This window comes from Lontra canadensis, unplaced genomic scaffold (genome assembly GCF_010015895.1).
Source record: "Lontra canadensis isolate GAN:19392208 unplaced genomic scaffold, GSC_riverotter_1.0 scaffold91, whole genome shotgun sequence".
Lineage (NCBI taxonomy): Eukaryota > Metazoa > Chordata > Mammalia > Carnivora > Mustelidae > Lontra > Lontra canadensis.
In genome coordinates this window covers 6,232,496-6,250,020 of record NW_022631085.1, presented here as the reverse complement: position 1 = coordinate 6,250,020, position 17,525 = coordinate 6,232,496, and the positions used below count along the sequence as shown (strand labels likewise).

Sequence of the window (17,525 nt, the reverse complement as noted above, 5' to 3'; positions counted from 1 at the left end):
GGTGAAAACGTACCTGGCTCGATATCTTCCACAGAACAGTTCAAAGCCTAGAAATTAAACCAAAGAGCGGATCATAGTATCAGCAGGGTTCTAGGCTACAAGCCTTCTTGTCCACGTCCCTCTAAGAAAGCAGCGCAAGTTCCCGCTGAAAGCGCACTTCCTTCCAGTTGAGATCCAAGAAACAAATGGGATGTTCGGGGCCACGGGGCTAAGCAGGGCTGGTCTAGGGGCACCGCTGCCTGCTGCTTGTGGACACTATTTCTCAACGGATCCTCAGGACCACGCCCGTTCCAGAGGGACTAGTCCTGCCACCGCTCACTCCCCAACTCACAATGGCATCCTAACTGCTCCAAGAAGACTTACCTTTAAAAAAACCACTTGTTCATTGTGTTAAACCCAGTGACTCCCCAAATTAGTTAAGTGGCCCTGAGCCACTTTTTCTAAGAAAACCTAACATCTATAAACATCCTGGAAAACACTCCACTGGCCTTCAGGAAATGCTGGTTAAAAGATATTACTTGAGCTGTTTGTTTCTTTTTATAGGACAGGAAGCTCTGGCCAATTATGTGTCTGAGGAACAAAAAGCCCTCAAAAATAGAAGCAAACCAAAAATATTAAAAGCAGAACTGCCAATGCTTCTGTTTTGTTTTTTGTTTTGTTTTGTTTTTTTAATAAAAAGCTATGAGTCTTACAGAAGGAATCACTTTACCTTGGCAGCCCCATTCCCAGGAACTGATTTTAATGAAAGCTGAAAGAAAATAAGGACATGAATTAAAAAAAAAAAGAAAGGAAGAAAGAAAGAAAGAAAGAAAGAAAGGAAGAAAAGAAAATCAAGTTAAAAATAGAACTGGCTCTAAGTTACAAAACGAAATGAAAATCCCTCCTGGAGAGAACTCTGGCTTACCTCGGCCCTGACGTACGCTTTTCTTATCTTAAATCCCAATTTCTGAGCTAGTTCTTGAGTTAGTTTTATTACATGTTCATCCTGGGGGGTTGGGGAGAACAACGAAAATAAGATTAATGGAGGCTTCTATGTACTGACTATGAAGACGAACAGGCAGAAAAGCAATAAACCTATTTTGTCCAGACACTTGCTTTCTGAGCACTTTCTGAGTGCTCCAACTGAGCATGCGGACAGCTGGCTGGAAACGTTAACTCTTTCAATGCCACTTGTCCACACGGAAGCAAGGAGACAGTTACGATGTAAAACAACGAACTGAAGCACGAGATCCGTACCTGAGGTACCGCCAAGGAGCACTTTGCTACAGAGTCGTAAGCCTCTCTGTACCTTCCCAAGTCGCTGAGAGCCTTTGATTTCCGATAGAGAGCTTTGCAGTTACTGGCATTTAAACTGAGGACGGCGTCGCACTCCTCTAAAACTTTATCGTGGAAACCCTGGGGTGTGAGACCAGAGAAAAGTTAGCCACAGCTCATTTCTTACACTGGGGGCTTCCTGCAAATGCAAACCCATGGAGACCCAGATTACTACCCCCAACCCTTTTAAACTCTTGAGTCTGCTGTATCATTTTTCTTTCTGAAAATTATCTTCATTACGAAATTTCAAATATGCAAAAGTACAAAGAAGATCACTCCCCATGTACCCAACCTCCGGATCAGATAAACATGAACATCTGGCCAGAAAGGCCCCGGATCTTCAGGAAATAAAACTTCTCAGACACGGTTGATGCCCCAGGTGTCACTCTCCTGTCCTACTCTCTCCACTAGTTACCCTTTGGCGGAGCTCTTAAAAATGTCAGCTGGAGGGGGCACCTGGGTGGCTCAGTGGGTTAAAGCCTCTGCCTTCGGCTCAGGTCATGATCCCAGGGTCCTGGGATCGAGCCCCACATCGGGCTCTCTGCTCGGCAGGGAGCCTCCTTCTCCCCCCCACCCCTGCCTGCCTCTCTGCCTACTTATGACCTTTGTCAAATAAATAAATAAAAATCTTAAAAAAAAAAAAAAATGTCAGCTAGGGGTCACCTGGGTGGCTACCCTGGTTAGGCATCTGGCTCTTGGTCTGGGCTCGGGTCCCGATCTCAGAGTCATGAGATCGAGCCCCACATCAGGCTCCAAGCTCAGCGGGGAGTCTGCTAGAGGTTCTCCCTCTGCCCATGGGCACGCACATGCCCCCCCACAACAAATAAATCTTAAAAAAAAAAAACCAAACATGTCACCTGGAAATGTAACTCCCAAACAGCTAGCCCATGAAAAATCCACTACAGAAAACAAATCTGTGAACACCTGTGTCTTCCATCGTCAATTTCTATTACAGCAGACACAGCCCAGAAGCCAGACTCACATGGCAACTCCAAGGCCCAGTCCAAGAAACAGAGTATTTCTAAAATCCCTAAACATTTAGCCAAAGCTGATTTTTCAAAGCCTCAAGCCACTCTAAAAGCGTCAGTATGTCTTTCTTCAAAACAGAAATTAGAAAATTGACTTTTAATGTACTATGTCATTGAGAAGTTTTTTTCTCTCTAGAAACGCTGTTTTGAAAGAAATCACAACTCACCATGTTAGAATAGCAAGCAATACGATTTATATGCAGCTTTTCAATTATTTCTTTAGGGATGACAATTTCTTCAGACTTTGCATAACCAGCGATATTCAAAGCTTCTGTGTACTGGCTTATTGAGTTGTTCCAATCACGTTCCCGATAAACGTCATTGCCTTCATTAAAAAGATTTCTCACAAGAGCACGTAAATATACCTTAAAAAAAGAAAGGGACCACTTGAAGCCCTTTACGGAACAAGTCCAGGTTTAAGGAAATTTTCTTTTTGTACCAAAAACTTCCTGAGCCTTCGATGAAATAGAACAAGAAACACAGCTATGAGCAACTGGGAAGCCAGAACGTTCCGCCATCTCAGCGAGGGCTTCATCTTGCTCACTTTTTAAAGAGGAAATTCCATTTCTCATGGAGAGAAACGCAGCAAACTATTTGTTCACATCCCCAACTCTGTGCCTATGAGAAAGTCCTACAAGGGGAAACTCGAGGTCACAAAGAATGAGCATCGTAAGCTTCTGACCAGTATTTCTGAACTGCCTTCCAAAGGGGCAGGAACACTGAACACATCTAGCAGTTTCCTTCATGGCACCTCCCTCCCAAAACGGGATAGGATGTGTGCATCTGTGTATGTGTACACATAAAACCCCTACCGATTTCTAGCTGAAAAACTGTCTCCTTTCTTATTTGAATGTCTGATTACCAACGATTTTCCACATTTTTTTTTGTTGTTGTTTCTGTATCTTTTTTTGTTTGTTTCAGAGGTAGAATTTTATGATTCATCAGTTGCAAATAATGTCCCACATTTTTATGGACCATTGTATTTCCTCTTTTGTAAATGTTCACTCAAGTCAATTACGGATTGGGGAGTGGGGTGGTAAACCTTTTCCTCACCAAGGAAGTGTAGTATGCACATCCTTTTGGTATGTATAAAAGTTCTGAAGTTTCAGTACATATAGAAGTTCCTTCGTGATTTCCAACAGTGCTTCAATGTTTTTAAAAGTCAAGACCAGATGAATAGTACAAGAACAGACAAATATTCAAGTCTTCAGTCTCGTTTTGCAAAATTCCTGTCTAAGCTGACAAAGGTAGTAAAGAACACTGGACAGATCAACCTTTAACAAGGGAGGTGACTTGTGACCTGCCACTTCATCTCTCGGGAACCCGGTCCCAAATGTCAGGACTAAAAAATGAACTGTAAAATGAACGGATTGTTCTGGGTATTTCCGAGCCATAATACTGATTCTACATCTGTTTGGAGAGAGGGAGGGAAGGGAGAAGGAAACAGAGAAGAGGGGGAGAGAGAGAGGAAGAGAGAAAGAAGGAACATTTAGAAGGATCAAAACCCAGAGAGACAAGAAGCCACACGTGAACAAACAGTCCATACCAGGGTCTTTAGCCCAAGACCCAGGGAACCGGGCTTCCACTGTGTTTCTAACTAGGTTCATCTCTAGCTCTCCCCTCTTAGGATCCAGGCACCCTTTACTCCTGTTAGATCCTATCTTCTCCTAAATTAAGAGCATGTGTGTACTTTCCTTTGCGACATAATCTGTCCCCCTTACTTTCAATGAGCTAAGAGGTAGGCTAATGGTATTTTTCAAAGGTCTCAGAAGAAAAATTAGTGTAAACTACCCTCATGGAGGAAAGACAATAAGGGACAACTGTCCACCCGTACCAACAAATACCGTTGTCTCGTATGTGTATAAGACTGGCAAACTCTCTAAGCGCCTAGAGAGTAAATGTTTTAGGCTTTGTGGGCCAGATGGTCTCTGTCTCGGCTACCATATGTCATGCAAACAGCCACAGATAACATATTAACAAATAGGTGTGGCTGGGCTCCAATAAAACTTTATTCATAGCAACAGACAACGGGCCACATTCGGCCCACAAAGCCATCGTCGGCCAACCCCCACTAAACGTGATAGTTCTCAGGCTACTTGCAGAGCTTTTAGGCAGACGTTCCCCATCATTACCGCATACTGTTCCTGTGTTCCTGGGTATGACAGTGGTGACCTAGGAAGAAGAAACCAAGTAACTGTAATTATCGGGCTCTTATCAGGATTTCTTGATCCAGAAGTCATTGTAAAACAGGTTCTATTAGCTTGCTGCAGGTTCAAAGCACATCTGAAAGACCTACCTCTCTTTTAACACCACGACTCACATATAAGGTAGGTATGGGGAAAGAAGAATCTGTAACTCTTCCTTTATGTTCTCTTTAGTAAGTGTAACACTTTTCTTCTCCAACCTACCTCTACTAAAAGAAGGCTTAATTCCTCAAATACCAAAAAAATCTGTGAAATAGCATCGAACCACTAAGAGTTGTGACTGAGTCGCTGTATACAGAGAAGGTGATCTCCTTCCCGGGAAGAACATGGAGGCTCCTCCGCCGGGAGAAGTCCGCCCAGGCCCCGGGCTATACCATCCCAGCCACGCTCTGCCACCCTCGAGAAGGCTAGTTAAAGCCCAAGCTTCTTAACAGAAATGTTTGATTATAAAAGCCCTGCATACAAGTTCATTCTCAGTCACTTTCCAGTCTTCGGAAGTGTTCTGATGGGATTAGGTTCCAAATCCTCTCAGTTTAACATTTTCAGAGACACTGAAGGATTTTAGTTCTAAAAATCAGGGACAGTAAGATACACTTCAGAACAAGAAATCAAAAAGTACAAGAGCAAAAACTATTGCTGCATAAAAATACCTCATTTCAGACCTGAATTAAGGGCACTTATAAACCAGATTTAAGATTTCTTAATCTAGGGGCACCTGGGTGGCTCAGTGGGTTAAAGCCTCTGCCTTCGGCTCAGGTCATGATCCCAGGGTCCTGGGATCGAGCCCCGCATCGGGGTCTCTCCTTGGCGGGGAGCCTGCTTTCCCCTCTCTCTCTGCCTGCCTCTCTGCCTACTTGTGATCTCTGTCAAATAAATAAATAAAATCTTTAAAAAAAAAAAAAAAAAGATTTCTTAATCTAGGGCGCCTGGGTGGCTCAGTGGGTTAAAGCCTCTGCCTTCTGCTCAGGTCATGATCCCAGTGTCCTGGCATCGAGTCCCTCATCGGGCTCTCTGCTTGGCGGAGAGCCTGCTTCCTCCTCTCTCTCTCTCTCTGCCTACTTGTGATCTCTGTCAAATAAATAAATAAAATCTTAAAAAAAAAAAAAGACTTCTTAATCCAATATAAAAAGTACAGTTGACCTCTTGAACAACACGGGCTTCAACTGCGTGGGTCCACTTATAACTTTCTCTTTTTCAACAAATACAATACAGTACTGTAAATGTTATTTTCTCTTCCTTATGACTTTCTTACCACTTTCTTTCTCCAGCTTGCTTTACCTTAAAACAGAAATAATACATATAACGTACGAATGTACATTAACAGTCAATGTGTTCACTGACTGTTTATGTTATTTGTCAGGCTTCCAGTCACCAGCAGGCTATCAGTAGTTACATTTTTGGGAGTCAAAGGTTATACGTGGACTTTAAATTGGCAGGGGGGGCGGTCTGCACCCCCTCGCCCCACGTTGTTCGAGGGTCAGCTGCACCATGTGCCACGAATGCAGGTACGAGTCAAGCCCTTACTGTATAAACTGCAGTCCTTCCTTAATGTTCTGCTGCCTTTTTCTTCTCTCCTCGGACACACTGGACATGTTACCCCACACATCCACGTTCTAAAATGATCGATCTGAAAAGAAACAAGCCACAGGGTTACATCAGGCTCCTGGCCCCCAATGATAACACCCATAAGTTGCGGTCCTGCCACGCAATTACTTGTGGCCACGTCCCTCTCTGCTGCCTTGACTCTGGGGTCCTCGACGCTGAGAACCCTGGCTTATCCGGATGGTCTGGGCCGCCCAGCGCACAGAAGCATTGGGTCCTCACTCTCTTTCAAGGTTCAACAGCCACACTGATTCGACATGCTCCTCCTGGACAATCACCATGAAAAAGTCATTTTCCTCCACCCCCTCCACCTCCCCCCCTTCAGCTCCAAGTTTTGTTCCTTCCCTTTCTATACGCACGCACGCAGAAGCTGCCGCTAAAACAGTCCTGGCCTTGTTTGGCTTCTGGAAGCTCTCCAGAAGTGGAAAGGTTTCACATCCGCTTGCCTGGGAGGGAGTCTGACTTCCTGGTAAGCAGAGCGGAAACCCTATACATATTTTGTTGTACAAACTCCTGAAATAATCCTTGTGGATACAACTGATAGAATAAAAAACCTGAATGAAGTCATTCATTTGGAATTTTCTAGAAAGTAAGGGTTTACTGGCAAACGTCAACACCAGTCAAAGCTATTTGTGTCTGCCCCTCCGCCCTCCCAACCATCACTGTTCATTAAACAATTCCTGGCAAGTTAAGGGAGAACCACAGGGAAGAGATCGGTGATAAAACACCATCTCCCAGCGTCCTAAACCAGGGTTTCTCCAGCTCAGCGGTTCGGGCCAGACAGTCCTTTATTTTGGGGACTGCCCTGTGCACAGCAGGATGTTAGCAGCACCCCTAGCCAGCCCCCACTGATGCCGGGAGCACCACTCCCCCAGCATGACCACCAGAAGTACCTCCAGGGTTTGTTAAATGCCCCCTGGCAGGGGTGAGGAGGGCGCACAGGTTTCCTGCATGAGTGCTGGGACCTAAGCCTCAGAGGACATCTGCTCACACAAACTGTGCACAAGAACGCATGTGGCGGATGGGGAACTTGCACCCAGGCTTTGTAGCAGAAATGTTTTAGTTTCACTATTGCTTGACATTCATAGTTTTATTTTTAAATCTACCTGTTTCAAAATGTAGGGGATAGGGATGAGCTCTGGAATGCCCCAAAGGTAGGTAACTGGTGATCACTTTTTTCATCTTTTAAATACTGTCAGTTCTAAATATTTTGGTCTTCTGCCCAAGTTGTTACTTTACTGAAGTCTTTATATGTGAAATGATCTATCTGGGGTTGGCTTTAAAATATTTCAGCAAGGGGGCTCCTGGGTGGCTCAGTCAGTTAAGCATCTGCCTTCCACCCAGGTCATGATCCCAGGGTTCTGGGACGGAGTTGGGCTCCCTACTCAGCAGGCTCCCCACTAAGCCTGCTTCCCCGTCTCCCTCTGCCAGCCGCTCTGCCTGCTTGTGCTTTCTCTCTGTCAAATAAATAAATAAAACCTAACTTCCTTTAAAAAAAAAAATTCCAGCAGGGCACCTGGACAGCCTAATCAGGTGAGCATCTGACTCTCCATCTCAGCTCAGGTCCATTTTTTTTTTAAGATTTTATTTATTTATTTGACAGCGAGAGACACAGCGAGAGAGGGAACACAAGCAGGGTGAGTGGGAGAGGAAGAAGCAGTTTTCCCGCTGAGCAGGAAGCCCGATGTAGGGCTCAATCCCAGGACCCTAGGATCATGACCTGAGTTGAAGGCAGATGCTTCATGACTGAGCCACCCAGGTGCCCCTCAGCTCAGGTCCTGATCAAGTTAAAGCCCCATGCTGGGTGTGGAGCCTACCTCAAAAACAAATCAAATCAAATCAGTGGGTTAAAGCCTCTGCCTTCGGCTCAGGTCATGATTCCAGGGTCCTGGGATTGAGCCCCACATCGGGGTCTCTGCTCAGTGGGGAGCCCGCCTCCTCCTCTCTCTCTGCCTGCCTCTCTGACTACTTGTGATCTCTGTCAAATAAATAAATAAAATCTTTTAAAAAAATCAAATCAGACCAAATATTCCAGCAACCAGAAAAAAAAAAAAAAGGAGTGCGGTGGGGACGAAAGAGCAGAATGCGGCCCATGGGTGACAAACACAGGGATTCTTTCTACTTCGTCAATATTTGAAGTATTTCCAAAATAAAACATTTCCAAAGCCCATGACATGGAAAGCAAATGGCATTACTTCTGGAGTTGTTTTTCAGGTAATCTAGCTTAAAGGGGGATGAGTGGGTGGAAATGAAACAAGACTGCCAAAAACAGGGACACCTGTCCCAAGTGGAGATGGGAAGTATACGGTGGGGGGGCTTCTCCACTTCCACCTGTACATATCTGACCATTTCCTGAACAAAAAAAGTTTAAATTTCTACTTGCATGTACAAAGTTATTTAAGGAGGCACTACTTGTAAAAGAAAAAGTTAAAAAATGTACTTGATACCTATCAAGATGTAAGTGGATTGTGCCAGAAAAAAACTGCCCTGGAAAAAAAAAAAGGTAAGATCCAAGTGTCCACAATACAACCCAATTGTGATTTTTTAAAAAAGGATAGGGGGAGACTATGTAGTCACATTTGCTCGTATATCCACGAAACAGCTCCAGACGGAACCACCGCGGTGGTAGAAAACTGGGGACAGGCCCTTGTCATTGCGTACCTTTAAAAACTTTCTTCCTGAACCCTGTAAGTGAATTACGGCTGAGAAAAAAATTTTGGTATTTTTTAAAAGCCTTTGTAGCCTCTGAACCGTTCCTTGAAAAGATGACGTAAGGGACCACCAAGCCTTTTTTCTTTTATTTAAAGTGAGGCCAATTTTGGGAAGACTTGGTGGCTCATTCAGTTAAGTGTCTGCCTTCTGCTCAGGTGACGACCTCAGGGTCCTAGAATGGAGCCCCCCAAAGAGCTCCATGCTCAGCGAGGAGTCTGCTTGTCCCTCTCCCTCTGCCTCTGTGCTCTCTTTCTCTATCAAATAAATAAATAAAATCTTCAAAAAATAAAAATAATAAAGTGGGACCAATTTAGGGTAAGAGCTTACCGCTGAAAGGCACCCAGAATAACACTTGGTGGCGGTGGGGGTGGGGGGTGGGGGGAGGAGGTGTGGATCACAGCAGTCAGGCCTGAAAGCCAGTAACAAAAGAAAAGTCTGCCCAAAGCAAGAACTCTTCCCTATCTTCAATGAACATTGAAGGACCCCTTCCTCCCAACCTACAGGGAAGGTGGGGAATTAGCCTGAGGTCCCTGTTGGCCTAGAAGGGACTCTGGGATCAGGATAATCCTCGGAGTTAATAGTCTTAGAGCTATTTCCCCAGAAAAGTGCCAGAAAACCTTGAACCTCGACCTCTTAAGGACAAAGGGCAGGTGGCAAAGAGCTGACAACTCAAACAGGCGATTAAGAAAAAATAAGACGGCAGGCTCTTTTAACAGTGTGAAACACATGCTTCCTTTACATGGTTAAAGATTTGGGAACATAGTCATCAGGTGACAGTCAAAGACAGTAGGATAGGGGATCTCATGTTCTTCTAGTTCTCTCCCCCAAAACTGCACTACGACAAACTGTACACAGAGCTGGGTTACAAATCTTTGTCAATGAACACCACATACCTATGTTCCACAGTGACTATTTTGCCATTTATCCCATCTGCCCATCTTTGTCCACCCGCCCGTCCCTCTGTCCATCCATCCATCCACCTTACTATTTTGATAAACTGCAAAGCGGCAGACGTCAATTATAATTCATCAGTACACATGTCAGCACGCACATTATTACCCTAGATTTCAATGTTTGTTTACAGTGTTTTTAAGGTAAAATGCAGAAACTTTTTTTTCCTTGTAAAACACACAAATTTCAAGGCAAGTTCTGAACAAAGGGTACACTCCTGTCATCCAGCCCCAGCCCCCCCCAACCTTGATATAACACCCTTACAGTCACTCTAGGAAGTTCCCTCAGGCCCCTTCCCCAGCCAATCCCTGCCACACCCCTACCCCTGACAATCTCTGTCCTGATTTTCTTCCATTCCAGCTGAGTTTCACCTGAGAAATACACCCACTCCTTTCCTGTTTTTGAAAGAAAGAAAAGATAGGGTGCCTGGATGGATCAGTGGGATACATGGCTGCCTTTGGCTCAGATCATGATCTCAGGGTCCTGGGATCGAGTCCCACATCTCCCCCAGCCTACTGCTCCCCCTGCTTGTGCACGCACTCTCTCTAACAAATAAATCTGAAAAAAAATTTTTTTTAATAAAAAAAGATAAATGTTTTATACATCATCTTATTTTGGGATCCAGTTAAAATCTGGCCTCGATTTTTTTTTTTAAGATTTTATTTATTTATTTGACAGACAGAGATCACAAGTAGGCAGAGAGGCAGGCAGAGAGAGAGAGGAGGAAGCAGGCTCCCTGCTGAGCAGAGAGCCCAATGAGGGGCTGGATCCCAGGACCCTGGGATCATGACCTGAGCTGAAGGCAGAGGCTTTAACCCACTGAGCCACCCAGGCGCCCCTGGCCTCGATTTTAAAGTGAGGAAGGATCTGATAAAGTCAATCCAATAGCTACTTTTCTTATTCAAACTCCACAGAGCAGGACAGGCATCCACTCCCTCCTTGAGACTGGGGCTTCATCTCCAGCGGGCCTCCAAACAGGAGAGCCCTGGGGCTTTCCTGGAGCCCCTCCTCTTCCCCAGCGGCACCCCCGCACCCCCTGGACCTCCTCCACCCCCACCCTGCCCCTAATACTAGGACGGTGAAAAGGAATGTCTCCTCACCTGTCACTAGGCCACCCATGCGCCCTTCCTCAGAGCAACCACCCACTGTTACGGTCTCTTCTGGGTCCTGACAAAGAAATTTTGTGAAGCAAGAGAGCATCTTGACTGCGGCGGTGGCTCCGTGAATCCACACAGGGGATAAAATTGCACAGACAGACACACACCGAAGTGCACAGACAACCTGGTCAGAGCAAGAGCCTGTACTCTGGTTAACAGTATTCTCTAATCTCAGTTTCCTGGCTTTGATCCTCCACTACAGTGACATGAGATGGCACCGCTGGGGGAAATGGATGAAGGGTTCGTGGGCCTCTAGACCCCACTTTCGCAATTTCCTGTGAGCTTGTAATTATTTCAAACTAAAGAGTTCAACCCACCCTGTGTGTCTGTCATTTTCTATACCATCTGGGGCTCCCAATGTGTTCTGCACTTGCTTCTGTCTCTCCGCACCTAACCTCAAAGGTCACTCCCTACCAGGGTACACGAGAAGCTGCTTTAACCGCCGGGATCCGGTCGTACCATCGCTTCTGATGATGCGCATTTGGGTCGTTTCCAGTCTCTACAGTTCACCAGGCACCCGGGACTTTTCATGTATGTGTCCGTGAGTGTGTGTGTCCGTGTGTGTGTAGATACACATACATGCGTATCTTCAAAGAAATGCCATGGGCTAAAGGCGGCATGCGTTTGTTTATTTCCCCAGCCACTGCCAAGGTAGAACACGACCCTGCCCCACATTGCACAGGGGCCCCGATTTTACCACTTCACGGACCACTCATCTAGTGTTTCACTCCTGCCAACCGGGGAGGTAAGAAACGTGTGACAGTGGGGTGACAATGTGACGAGCTTTTTGTCTCAGCCCTTCTGTCACTAGGGAGGCTGCTCTAAGAGTCATGTCACTTGTACTTCCTTCTCCATGAACTGTCTGCTTGGATCTTTTGCCCATTTTCCTTCCAGACTGAGTTTTTCTCATTCAGGAAAGCTCTTTACAGAGTGAGGAAAGCAGACTTTTGTGGTGTTGTTATTGTTCTTCCCCATTCGATGTCATTCCTTCCTGGTTTCCTATGCTTTCTGACAGAAGCTTTTATCTCTAAGTAGCTGAATGTTATCAATATTTTCTTTCATGGCACCTGCATTCAGACACACTCACATACACCTTCGCCAGTCTGAAATTATAACTCTTCATGTTTTCTCTGAATACTCTTATTGTTTCACCAAAAAAAAAATTTTTTTTTAATGCAACCCACCAGTGGACTGTAAGAAGTGATGCAGGGATATGTCTAATTCCCTTCCAAAGAGCTACCTGGTCTCCAAGCGCATTTATAAGACCACCATCTACGTCTATGCTGATATGCGTAAGGCTGTGACATATGAATTTCTGAGCTGTCTATGATTTTTACTCAGCACTTCTGACTTGAACGGTCCCAATTCTAGGCCCTCCCGCCAATCCAAACCCTTTGCTCAATCTTAACTTTTCAGTAATGAAACCCACCTTCTCGCTCCTTGCTCAAATCAGACCCCTGGCACCACCCTCCTCTTTCTTTCCCAGCACACTTCCAACAGCCTCTTGACAAAAACCACAAGTGACACTGCGGAGTATGTGCAGGGCCCCCCAAATCTGGCCACCGCGCAGGCTTCCTCCGCCACCCCGAGCCGGATCACAGATTCACAGGTCGTACCACTCACTCACGTCGATGTCGCAATATCTTCCTTTCCTCGCCTCCGCTAGGAGCTCCCAGTCTTCTCCACTGTCCCCTCCCCCCTCCACTTCCCACACTAAACTAAAAGGAATGTTCTTTTAAACACCCAAATCAGTTGTTACCGCTCTGCTTTAACTCCTTCAGGGGCTTCCCTGGGCACTTAAGATAAAAAGTCCAGAGTCCTTCCTGGGACCTGTCATAGTCCGGAGGATCCTCACGACCTCTTTTCACCCACCTTCATGCACTCACACATTCAGCTCCCATCACACTGGGCTTCTGCGGGTTCGCAGATGAGTCAAGGGCCCCATGTCTCTGGGGGCATTGTGCTTGCTCATCCCTCCACCCAAAACACACTTCCCAGAACCTCACAGAGCTGGTTCCTTTTCCCCTGGGGTCCTGGCTTAAATATCACCTTTAAAGGCCTTCCCTTATCCCCTCAATTGTTGCCTTATCCCATGTTCACTGTGCTAGTTGCTTCCAGAGGTCCCTTGTCTTTCTTAGTACTGATTATCTACCAACATCTGGATCCAGGTCAATATATATTTGAATGGAAGAACGAAGGACGGGGCCAAGCATAAAGGGGATGCTTCTTGGGTGGCTCAGTGGGTTAAAGCCTCTGCCTTCAGCTCAGGTCATGATCCCAGGCAGTCCTGGGATCGAGCCCCCACATCAGGCTCTCTCCTCAGCAGGGAGCCTGCTTCCCCCCCTCTCTCTCTGCCTGCCTCTCTGCCTACTTGTGATTTCTCTCTGTCAAATAATAAAATCTTTAAAAAAAAAAAAAAAAGGAGAATGCTTCTTACAAGAGGCCTGAGAGTTAACACCCAACATGAAAGGGCAGGTGTGACAATGGAGGGTCCCAGGGAGGAAATGACCAGGCAGACAGAGCTGGCTGTGATGGACTCTGCCTTCTACCTGTTAGGGGAACAAGGTGGGGAGGAAATCAATACAACGGGGATCAACCAGAGACACCGATAGAGAGAAAGACCACAAGCGACCCATGAAGGCGCACAGTGATGTGTCTCCTTCACTGCCAACAGCGGAGAAGCACGGCAGACACACTTCTCCCTAAATAAAAGGGAACGAGAATGGGATAGTGCACTTCAAAGCAAGACACTCAACTAGATATAAATCTCATTGGATTATCTGAAATTTTACAAGCTGGAATATCCTCATCATCTCATCTTTCTTCCATCAGCTGATTTTAAATCTGTCACTCATTCCGAAGTTTTAGGTAAGGCAGAAAGGTGCCCTCGGTCTTCATTACAATTCCTTATTTACTCAGTGCCTATACAGTGAAACTGATCATACTAAAGTCTGGTACAAAACACAACGCTAGAAGCTGGACACTGTACTCATACGTGGCATTTTAGCTTCACTAGACAACTTTAGAAAATAGCTCCCATTAAGAAAAGACACCGCGGTAACTGAATACGTGATTGCAACATAGTGTAGAGAAAGAACAATAGCTAACACTTAGTGCCCTTACTGGATGCCAAGCATTGTTCTATGTGCTGTGCATGTATTAAATCATTTAATCCCCATAATAGTCTCAAGAGATAGGTACCATGAGGAAATTTTGCATAGTGAAATGACACAAGCAGTCCAGGATCACAGCTAGGGAAGTGGCAGAGCTGGATTTCAGAGCCAGACAGGCTGGCTCCAAGCCCGAATTCTTATCCACCAGGCTATTCTGCACTGTAAGTGGCAGTGATGCCAGGAGGAGGGCGAGTGTCTAAGTCAGTCCCGGGCTGGGCTCTGAAAGACAAATACAGCTCTGGCAGACAGGTGGGCATTTTAAGGACACTCCAGGGGGACAGAATAAACACACCTCTGTGTACTCACACACACACAGTGACACGCTCAAGGAACACCATTTAAGAAACTTAGAGCAGAGGGTTTTCATGGGGATGCAGCAGACTCAAGGAGGTAGGATAACAGTCCAGGGAAAATATGCACCTGGAAATATGCTTCACCCATAACATAATGTGTTTAAACACAAGAACTGAATACTAAACAGTCGTACAAGACATACACAGCAAAAGAGAAAGTGAGCAGGGTATACGCACAGTGTTTGTATTTTCTCCTAAAAAGGTATTCCTAGGGGCACCTGGGTGGCTCAGTGGGTTAAGCCTCTGCCTTCGGCTCAGGTCATGATCTCAGGGTCTTGGGATCGAGCCCCACATTGGGCTCTCTGCTTGGTGGGGAGCCTGCTTCCCCCTCTCTGCCTGCCTCTCTTCCTACTTGTGATCTCTCTCTGTCAAATCAATAAAATCTTAAAAAAAAAAAAAAAGATATTCCTAAATTTCAAGTGAAAAATTATAGTTACCAGTCCGGATTAAATTGTATCCTGACTCAAGCCTTTCCACAGAAAAGCATAAACAAACAAAATGAAAAGTAGTTAAAGTAACCCTCAACCCTGTCTTGCAACAGTTAGCTCACTCTGTAACACTTACAGAAGTGTTGGGCTCCATTGTAACTCTCAGAGACTACAAACCCAGGCAGTGAAACATCCCGGATGTTCCAACACTTTCTTGAAACAATGACTCTTCTACTGGACACTTTGTTATGAGACAGACGTGAGCCCCCAAGCAAAAACCACAATAACTCAGAGGAAGGCTTGGGTTCTCCAGTTCATTCTGGTGGCAGAGGGCCTGGAAATTAACATGCTCTTTACAGAACCCACCCATGAATACTGGAAATACTCATCCTCCATAACGCACGATCTCATTCTGATTCTAACGCAACCTGTTTCCAGACTCCAATACATAGCAGAGAGAGAAACTCTATCAACAAAGAAAATTTTGAAACCATTATTATTCTGCAAATTAGGACAAGAGCCTCATTTGCAATCAGCTCAACACTTCAGCTCAGAGTGAGAAGGACCAGGCGGGGGCTCCTCGGGAGCCTAGGGGACAGGAGGCCACATGCCATCAAGGGAAGCAGGAAAAGATAAGCAGATGGTACAGGCTCCCAGCCGCCCTGCCCCCACTCAGATGCTCGTTTAGAGCACTGGCCAATAGCAGTATAAGGCGAACCACATATGTAATTTCAAATTTCCAAGTTGCCACATTCAACAAAAGTAAAAAGATACCCGTGTAAATAATGTCAACGATTTATTCTGGTTGACCCGATTAGGTTCAAAGTATTATCATCCTAACATCTTAACTTAAAATTATGAGATCTTTTACTGTTTGGTTGGTTGGTTGGTTTTTCCCTTTCCATACCTAGTGTTTAAAATCAAGTATGTCTTTTTCAGCCGGGGCACATCTCAGCTGGGTCCAGCCACGTAACTAAGCGCTCAGCACGCCCATGTGGCCGGCGGGCGACCACCTTCCCGGGCAGCTCGGGTCTCATGAAAGCAGATGCCCGCTCGCTCCGTACCTAGCACAGGTGCCTTCTTTTATCGCTAAACACTTGGGGCGGGGGGGATGGGAGGGGGGGACGGGAGAAATGCCCGAGCGCTTATGAATTCCCCAGCCCGGGCGCAGGCGCAGGCGCAAACTCTCGGGCCCCGCCGGCGCTTCCCGGCTTGACCACACCCCTGCGATGACCATCCCCAGCCGTGCCTTCGCGCTAATGAGAACTGACAGGTCTCCATTCCTCACCGGTGGGGAAAGAAACCCAAAACCCGGCAGTCCCTATATCCCCAAGAAAGACAGGAAACCCTCCGCCGCGCGTCCTAGCTGGGCGCCCGGCGCAAAAGCAACGGGGGGGAGGGGGGGGAGGGCTGGTTCCCCCGAAATAAACGAGCCACGCACTCGGCGCGCGTCCCTCCCGCCCCCAGACCCAAGACACTGGATTAGGCGACCCGCGGCGACCGAACAGACACAAACGATGGAAAAAATAAACTGGTGGAGGGTTGGGGGGAAGGGGGGTTAAGTAAGCAGAGAGGAGGTGCGGGGCCAGCGGGAGCGCGTGCAGGCGTGGATGGCGGGGAGCGGCGGCCCTGGGCGCCCGGCTTCCCGCAGACTCGCCCCGGGGGGCGCCCCGCCGCGGGAGGGAAGGGGAGGGGAAAGGAGGGGAGGGGAAGAAGGGGTGAGGAGGGGAGCCCCAGGGACCCCGCCCGCCGGCGTCCGCCGGGAGCTGCCGGCCCGGGCGGCGGCGCGCGCTCCGACCTGCCCTCCCCGGGGGGCCGCGACCCGCCCCCACCTCCGCCGCCCCGGCCCCTGGGCGCTGCCGCCCCTCCCCCGCCCGGCGTCCGTTAACGGCCGCGCGCGAGCACGAGGCGGCGGCGGGCGCGCGCCGGGCGGGGGAGCCGGGCGGGGGAGGGGCGGGGGCGCGGACCGGGCCGGGGGCGCGCGGGGCCGGGCGGCGCCCACCTACCTGCGGGGACGGCCGCGCCGGCCGTAGGGCGGACAGCGGCGCGCAGGGGAGCGGACGGCGACGGCGACGGCGACGGCGGGGGCCCGGGCGCTCGCTCGCTCGCAGCTTCCCTCCGCGACCCGCGGCGGCGGCGGCGGCTCGGCTGCACCCGCGCGGCGCCCTCTGGCGGCTGGAGGCCGCGCCGGGCGCCCGGGAGACGCCGCCATTGGCTGCGCCCGTCAGTGTCGTTGCTGGGGGCGGCGGCGCCACGTCGGGCCGGGACGGGCCGGGCGGCAGTGGGTGGGGGGGGCGCCCGGGCTGCGCGACCACCGACTGCTGGACGCGCGGTTCAAATTCCCGGGCGCCGCGTGCGCTTCCCGCGGGCGGCGACCCCGGAGCGGAGGCGCGGGGCTTAGACCGGCGTCCGACCGGGAGCTGACCCACTTTCGGGGTTCCGGCAGCCTCCCCCGAGAGGCTGTTTACTTGTCCAGACCTCAGACCTCCTCCGGTGCTTCGTACTCTGAGAGTGGAAACGGGAGCCCCGGAGCCCCATATTGTCCCCGGTCTTCCGGACGGAGGGGACACGGGAGGCCCGGGGGAGCTCCGGGAGGCAGGGCC

At 48.2% G+C, this 17,525-nt stretch overlaps 1 protein-coding gene across 3 annotated transcripts in view; it reads right to left on the bottom strand.

Moving 5' to 3' along the window:
• Positions 1–16,994, bottom strand: part of ZC3H7A (zinc finger CCCH-type containing 7A) — a 36,734-nt gene extending 19,740 nt beyond the window's left edge. The window contains exons 1-8 of one of the 3 annotated variants that reach the window (XM_032836288.1): positions 16,929–16,994; positions 6,071–6,173; positions 4,475–4,514; positions 2,510–2,707; positions 1,237–1,395; positions 905–985; positions 710–748; positions 14–47 (exon numbers count right to left, since the gene is read on the bottom strand). In XM_032836288.1, coding sequence (XP_032692179.1) covers positions 14–47; positions 710–748; positions 905–985; positions 1,237–1,395; positions 2,510–2,707; positions 4,475–4,514; positions 6,071–6,138 — 619 coding nt within the window. In that variant the 5' untranslated portion in view covers positions 6,139–6,173; positions 16,929–16,994. Of the gene's footprint in view, positions 1–13; positions 48–709; positions 749–904; positions 986–1,236; positions 1,396–2,509; positions 2,708–4,442; positions 4,515–6,070; positions 6,174–6,259; positions 6,359–16,928 lie in introns of those variants that run through there. The other 2 variants (XM_032836289.1, XM_032836290.1) reach the window with 2 other exon arrangements.
• Positions 16,995–17,525: the final 531 nt, after the last annotated feature.